Source organism: Sitodiplosis mosellana, unplaced genomic scaffold, assembly GCF_009176505.1.
Source record: "Sitodiplosis mosellana isolate CC-2019 unplaced genomic scaffold, AAFC_SMos_1.0 Smas_scaffold_16, whole genome shotgun sequence".
NCBI classification, from domain to species: domain Eukaryota; kingdom Metazoa; phylum Arthropoda; class Insecta; order Diptera; family Cecidomyiidae; genus Sitodiplosis; species Sitodiplosis mosellana.
The window spans coordinates 415,299-422,778 of NW_022595258.1; the positions used below are offsets into that span (position 1 = coordinate 415,299).

Genomic DNA, 7,480 nt, shown 5'->3' on the forward strand with positions numbered 1-7,480 from the left:
TAAGTGTCAGCATTGTGTGTACAGTACTTTTAGCACCGGGAATTTGGAAAGGCACATCCGCACTCATACCGGTGAAAAGCCATATCGATGCGATCAATGCGGTAAACGTTTCTCAGATCATTCTAACCATAAACAACACATGAAGGTCCACGAAAAAGAGTTTCCATTTCATTGCTCACGCTGTTTCCGTAGATTTTTGAATGAGAATGACAAGAATTCGCATGAAACGGCTTGTAAGACACGACGATATGATTGCTACATATGGAAAGAGGTCTCTGTTGGTAACAAACATGATTTGAAAAAAACATATGCGAAAACACATCGGAAAAAAGCCATTTCAATGTGAAATATGTCTGAAAAGTTTGGCCACAAAAGTAACTCTAAAGCGCCATTTCAACAGCAAACATACTTAGCGTACATGAAAATCTTCAAGAAAATTAAACTAGAATATTGGACTTAAACTTCTTTTCAAAAAAAATATGACAATTAATTCCGTTGAAGCGTTTAAACCAGAAATCAATTTTGTATCACTACTTGAATTGTATATAAAAATACATAAAACCACGTCTTAGAAACAACATACATTTTTTTAAATTGAATCTTAAAAATTGTGCGTCGAACTTTAACTGATAATAAAATACCCCTATTTCGTAACAAAACAAATTGTCTAGTAGAGCCAAAAGATAATATAATTTCATAGTTGATACGGCCATCAAGCAGGCGCGCTTGTTCATTAGCGATCAAAAATTGTGTGTCCAGTGACAGCAATAAATTGAAGGTAAAACCACACTTGGCCAAGTTGGCATACACACATCGTCAATTCCAGAAAATCATCATCAGTACTTATGAAGACGACAAACATTCTTTCTTAGATTAAATATTAGGTGCTTTTCCAAATATGTCTAATGATCCTTAGCAATTTAAGTAGATAACTCGTAGTTCTTATATACACAAGGTCAACTTAAAACGGATTCTGTTTAGTACACACCATTGACGATTTTACTAGTTTTTCAAATCTCAGGTCAAATTGTGGCACTCATTAAAAGTGCAATATTTAGCCATGTCGCAAGATTAAGAGGAAAACCAGACTAATCAGTTGACCTGAGTTCTTGAAAACTCTCTGAAAATTCTTACTGTATTTCGACGAAATTTTAATTCATTTATCTAGAGAATGAAAACTTGCTTGTTGCACCAACTGACGACTCTGGTTTACATAAAAAAGAGACGACATGGGCATAATTTGTGTCATTTCTACCTGTTTCTGAAGACAAACATAACAAATCGGGATTCAAACGCAGTTTAAAAGACGTTGACTTATCGATTCATATCCACTTTTCAAACCAACTTCAAAGTGTGAACATCAGTTAAAATCATCGTTGTTGTTAAACAAATTGGTAAATAAATCACAACGCTCAAGTATAAGCTCAAATAACCTCGTGCAGCTTGGCGTCATTTCCTCCACTTTCATATGTTTGCATTGATGTTTGAACTTCGGCAAGAAAGCTTCTACAAATGGACGTTAAATGCGAGTGGAGACGCCACAAAAATGACTCCAATATAGTCGATTATTGATCGAACCACTTTACAAGCTGAAACTCTTAACTATTATAGAAGAACGCATCTCTTCAGTTTTTGAATTAGTTCCAAGTCAGATTTAGAGAGATATTTCACAATTCAGTTTGTGATCAAATCCGAATGAAAGTTTCAATTTAAAATCATAAATTAAACTTTGCACGAACAAGGTAAAGCTTTAATTTTTATTCAAAAACATATCTACTAGAGACTTTTGTTTATGACTTTCTAAAAAAAACGTTCTCTATATGTCCTAACTATCTCATTTGTATTTCATTACATAGATGGACTTGTTGGCGATTTGGAAGAATGACAAGAGCAAAATGCTCGCTGCGATCAATCATCAAGTGACATTGTCTTTGAAATCAATAAAAATGGCATTCCAGCTCAGTGGCCAAGTAGCTCAGGACTTTTTTCTTAGTACAGATATCAAGGAAGATTTTCTCCGCAGCGCAAACTCACAGTAAGTTGAAGAATATTTTGTGTATTTCCAAGGCCAAGTCAACTTGAACTGAATTCAATTTGTTTACTAGGATTGAGGAAGCGTACAAATAATTCGCCATTTTTTCAAAGGTGGAAGATCAACTCCACGACACTATCTCAAGTATGATTCGACTAACAAATGCCAATGAACAGGCGTTGAAATCAGCGGTACTCCAAAGACGAGACTTAAGTCAACATATGGACGATCCCATTGAACTGGTTGACTCGGATGACGAAGCAAGCGTGAACAGAGACTGCATCAAGTCGGAAACACGTGCAATCAGAATAAATCCTCCTACTGAATCATCTCTTGACAATCCAGCGAATGATAAGCACTATTCCGGAAGTGCTGCGTAAAATCGGTGAATATTTCTCACATTTCTGTTTTATTTTGAAACTTGTTTGATAATTTGGAACGTTGATGTGTGTTTATTTAGGCTTTTGCAAGCTGATGGACGATTGAAGGCTGCTTCAATGCTGAACGATCAAGTGAATGGGCGGGCTAGAGCAGATATGTTGAATTCTAATAGAGGAGCTCATTTGGTCAATTCATCGAATGTTATTGCTTCTTCATCAAGTCGTATCGAAGGTCACAGTGCGAATGAACAAGAACATCCAATGTCAAAAGACAAAACGATCCAAATCAACGCCTCAAGTATTAAAACAGTTGAATGAACATTCATTCAAGTCGAAGACTCCGACCATGAGGAAATGCCGAACTCGTTTTCAGAAGGAAATGAAGAATTTGAAGCTGTGGAAGGTGGAGCCAATGGAGTAGTGCAAGGCAAACCTTCGTCTCATGTCTCTTTGAATCAAAAGAATGGAGATGATAATGAGGTTTGTGTCAAGACGGAAAATGACATCAAACCAAAACTGGAATCGATGGATGACGATATACCGTTCGTGCTTGTTGCAATCGCTTGAGAAACAAACGCATCAAATGGAAGTATCGCCAATAGTGGTCGAATAATAGCCGTGATGAGAGCCGGACAGTGGTTGAAAAAGCAGTTTCAAATGAAAATTATTCACATCAAACTTTGGAACAGAAATCAAACGCCTATGCGACTGGCAGAAGTTCATCGCAAGCAGCCAGAAAAACTAGAGTAGCAAACGAAACGCAAGTACGCTAGCAAGCACGAGAAGGTTCAAGCAGTAAGAAGTTGAAACGTTACAAGTGTCAACATTGTGACTACGGTACTTCTCATCCCGGGCATTTGGAAAATCACATGCGTACTCATAATGGCGAAAAGCCATATCGATGCGATCATTGCGGTAAACGTTTCTCAGATCATTCTACCCATAAACAACACATGAAGGTCCACGTAAAAAAGTTTCCATTTCATTGCTCACGCTGTTTCCGTGGGTTTTCTCTCGAGAATGACAAGAATTCGCATGAAATGGTTTGTAGGACACGACGATATGATTGCAACGTACGCAAAAAGACCATCGCTGGAGATGAACATTAAACTGGAAGTCAATTTTGTGGTGTTACTTGAATTATATACGAAATAAAAGCTATACATGAGATTTAATTGATATTAATTGACTCACAAACAACATAAAATTAGGAAATTAACGTTGTTTGCATAGATTATACTATCCAAAACAAACGTTTTGAAATACTTCAATTCGCAATGACATTTTTGGTTTACATGTAATACATATGCAAAGAATTTTCTAAGAAGATTCAAACGTTAGCAAACTTACTCCCGTTGCTCGTCCTTATTTGTCTCAATTTTTGGCGGTGCAATTAAATGGCAACACTCACTGATTGCTGTCAAACGTTCCAGTTTCAGTTTGTACAATGCTGTGACCCATCTTTACTATGCACTAATACCAAGGCGCAAACAGAACGAAACTCAAATGTCAAACCAGAGAACGTGACTTGTGCGTAATTGCTTCATATGCTTGATCTAAACGATTAATAAGTGTGATTGAACATAGAAAAAGTAATATATCTGCTAACAATTTCATAGAAATAATCCGAAATACCCATATTTCGTAAAAAAAACAAACTGGCTAGAGTCAACAGACAATAACATTTCATAGTTTGGTCGTATCAATCAGGCGTTTGTTCATTAGTGAACAACAATTGTGTCCAGAGACAGCAATAAATTGAAGGTAAAACCACATTAATCATTAATTGCACTGAATTTAGCTATTGAAATGAGAATTATGCGTATTGGAGTATAAATGAGTTAATATAAAGGAAAAAATATCATATCGTAGCTAAAAATTCATTTTTCCTTCAAATAATCGGCTAATTTCGTCACAGCCATCGAACATAACCTCAACCAGATCACCAACTAGCGACTAAAGGTAAAATTGAAAGTGAATTTCTATGTTTATTTCTCAGCTCAATCGTTGTTTCCTAACTGAATTCAATTGACTAGATACAAACCATTAAAATTTGTACTATTTTCTGTTATTGATTTTACAGCACTTTGAATTTGCCACAAAGAGGGAAACCAATCAGTAACGATGCCAGTTTTCGACCCACTGAACAGCGATTATTCAAGTAAATTGCTCACGGCGATCGGAAGAAAGTTGTACTTGAACTCTAAACTGGCCGATGTTCACTTTGTTTTCGGAGCAAATGATCACAACGAACGAGTGCCGGCCCATAAAGCTCACTTGATGGCTGGCAGCGATGTCTTCGCCACAATGTTCAATGGATCGTGGAAGGAGAAAGATGAGGTTGAGATCGCGTACGCATCTGCTGCTGTTTTCAAGGAATTTCTTCAATTCTTCTACTTCGGGCAAGTCAAACTGACGATGGAAAACGTCGCCGCAGTGATGAACCTCGGTGAAATGTACAACGTAGCCGAGTGCTTGACGGTGTGCAGCAAGTTTCTAAAGAATAATCTCAACGATGACAACGTCTGTCGCCACTATGAATTGGCAATCTTGTCCAATCAGAAGAGCTTGAAAAAGGCATGTGAAACATTTATTGGATCGAATATCAAAGCAGTACTCAAGTCCACCGACTTCCTGACATGTGATCAGAAGATGTTGGCTCAAATACTGCAGCTGGATTGGATGCTGTGCTCAGAGGTTGAGCTCTTTGAGGCGTGTATGTCGTGAGTCCGAATGTCAAGCAAAAAGAATGTTTTAACCAAGAAGCTCGTGCTATCCCGAATTCGTGATTCGTTTAACGAAATTCGCTTTGGATCGATGCCGTTTCAGGAGTTTGCTGCACTGATTCCAACGTATGATCAACTTTTCGTTGGTGACGATTATGCAACCATCATTCAAATGATTGCGGACGATAAATTTTCAACGGATAAATTCAACGGAAATCGTGAGAGACGCTGCGATTCGGAACCATGGAACGAGAAAGATGAGATTGAATGCAATCGATTGCTTTCGCATCACAATTCATGTACTCCATATTTTCTCAACGATTTGGAAACAACCAAGTTCTCCACCAACGCACCACTGTTGCTAATAAGTTTCACTCTGGATAGCGTTGAAGAATATCGTCGACGAAAGTACATTAATTGTGAAGATGTTCCAACAAAAGTAACCATAGTCGAAGTGTCCAATTCTGAAATGTCCGATTCCGAAGATTTTGATTCAGAAACGTCTGATTCTGATGATTCCGATTCCAATGATTACGATTCCGATGATTCCGATTCCAATGATTCCAGTTCCGAAGAGCCTAGAAATGAAGCGGTTCTATACAAGGGAAAAACAAAATTGAAAAGCTCTTACTGCAAGGAAGTCGTGTTGACGAAACCAGTTCTGGTTAGACCTGGATTTATGTACGAAATTCGATTGAAGCAAAATCCCCCACGGTATTATGCCACTGGCGCCCTACTGAAATCGAAAGTTCGAATGAAGGGTGGCATCACCATCCAATTTCATGATGACCCACTGATTCCAGATGATATTTCGTCAACCGGCTTAATATTCACACTTTCTTTCTGTTCAATTGCCGAATAATTTCTGACAAAATCCCCATATGTTTTTTTTGAATAAGATTGAATTTTTTCAACTTCACTACAATGAGTCATTGTTACTACTGTTTCATGCGGTTAATGTAATAAAAAATACGTTTATTTTTGAATAAAACCCATATCCAGATGAATTGCATTTTCTTCTTCGAAGTTATTTTATTAAATCATTTATTTTAGATTAAATTTCACGCCAAGACTCGTTCTGGTTGGAAATTACTAATGAGTGTTACGTTCATATGAAGAAGAGATATGACCTGAATTGAATAAGTAGGTAAGAAAATAAGTGTTTTATTCTGAAGAAGACTCAATGACTGGATTGAATTATTTGTGTTGACATAGCAATCGATATGTGTTTCCCAGTAGGGAATTTTTGTTTCGAATGAAATGCTTTGAAATTCAAATAGAAACAGATTCGAATGAGACTGTAAGAAAAGTGATGTTTCTTTTTCGAAGAAATTTATTTTCGTGTTTGATTTTGAAGCAATGAAATCTTCATCGCTTTAGTCAGGAAAATCCATGAATTTCAATGTTTTCATTTTTTTCGTATGTGTTGAAGCAATCAAATAGCACTATTCGCTGTCAAAGAGAATCAGTTCAGATGTAATGACATTGCCGTGACGCTACGCTACTACCAACACACTGTGTGTTACACATAAAACGAATCATAAATGTCAAACCAAAAAACGCCATTCCTGCAAAATCGTTCTATGTTGTTTAGCTAAACGATAGAAAAACGTGACTAAATATTGAACAAATAATTTTTTTCTAACAATTTCATAGAATTAATCGAAAATTTCCACATTTCTTCACAAAGCAAATTGGCACTATAGAGCCAAAAGAAATTTGACCAAAAAGAACAAGAAATTGAAGGTAAAATCACTTTCATCATTCATCGCACTAGATTTTACAATTGAAATGAGAACTAAATAGTGGAATGAATCAGAATGTCGGATTCAGACTCAATAAATAGATGCCATAGAAAATCTGTTCTTTTCTATCACTTCGTAGCTAAAAATTCACTTTTACCCACAGATAATCGACGAATTTCATCACAGCCTTCGAACATAACCTCAACCACATTAGCAATTCTCAATTAAAGGTAGTCAAAATAAATTTCTATGTTGATTTCTCCGACTGAGTTTCTCAGTACACTCTTTGATTTCAAATTCAATTTAAGAATTATTCCAAATCATTGAAATGTGTAACATTTTCATCGTTGATTTTGCAGCACTTTAGATTAGCTGCAAAGAGGCAACCCAATCATCAACAATGCCAGTTTTTGATCCACTGAATAGCGAGTACACAACTCAATTGTTCTCGGCGATTGGAAAAGAGTTGTACTTGAATTCTGAATCGGCCGATGTTCACTTTGTATTCGAATCAAATGATGACATCGAACGAGTCCCGGCGCACAAAGTACTCTTGATGGCTGGCAGCAATGTCTTTGCCACAATGTTCAATGGATC

The 7,480-nt window shown here is 36.8% G+C and overlaps 1 protein-coding gene and 1 long non-coding RNA gene across 2 annotated transcripts; both read left to right on the forward strand.

Moving 5' to 3' along the window:
• The first annotated feature begins 4,536 nt into the window (after window positions 1–4,536).
• LOC129568102 (BTB/POZ domain-containing protein 3-like) lies at window positions 4,537–5,139 on the forward strand. Its single transcript, XM_055445662.1, has one exon. It carries the CDS (start codon window positions 4,537–4,539, stop codon window positions 5,137–5,139), a length of 603 nt encoding a protein of 200 aa, XP_055301637.1.
• Window positions 5,140–6,824: 1,685 nt separating this feature from the next.
• On the forward strand, window positions 6,825–7,474 carry LOC129568126 (uncharacterized). The gene is made up of 3 exons (XR_008687909.1): window positions 6,825–6,884; window positions 7,047–7,113; window positions 7,243–7,474. It is a non-coding gene; the product is annotated as an uncharacterized LOC129568126 (long non-coding RNA).
• Window positions 7,475–7,480: the final 6 nt, after the last annotated feature.

Coding starts and splice junctions, on each gene's coding strand:
- LOC129568102 (XM_055445662.1), top strand. CDS start 4,537: ATGCCAGTTTTCGACCCACTGAACAGCGATTATTCAAGTAAATTGCTC.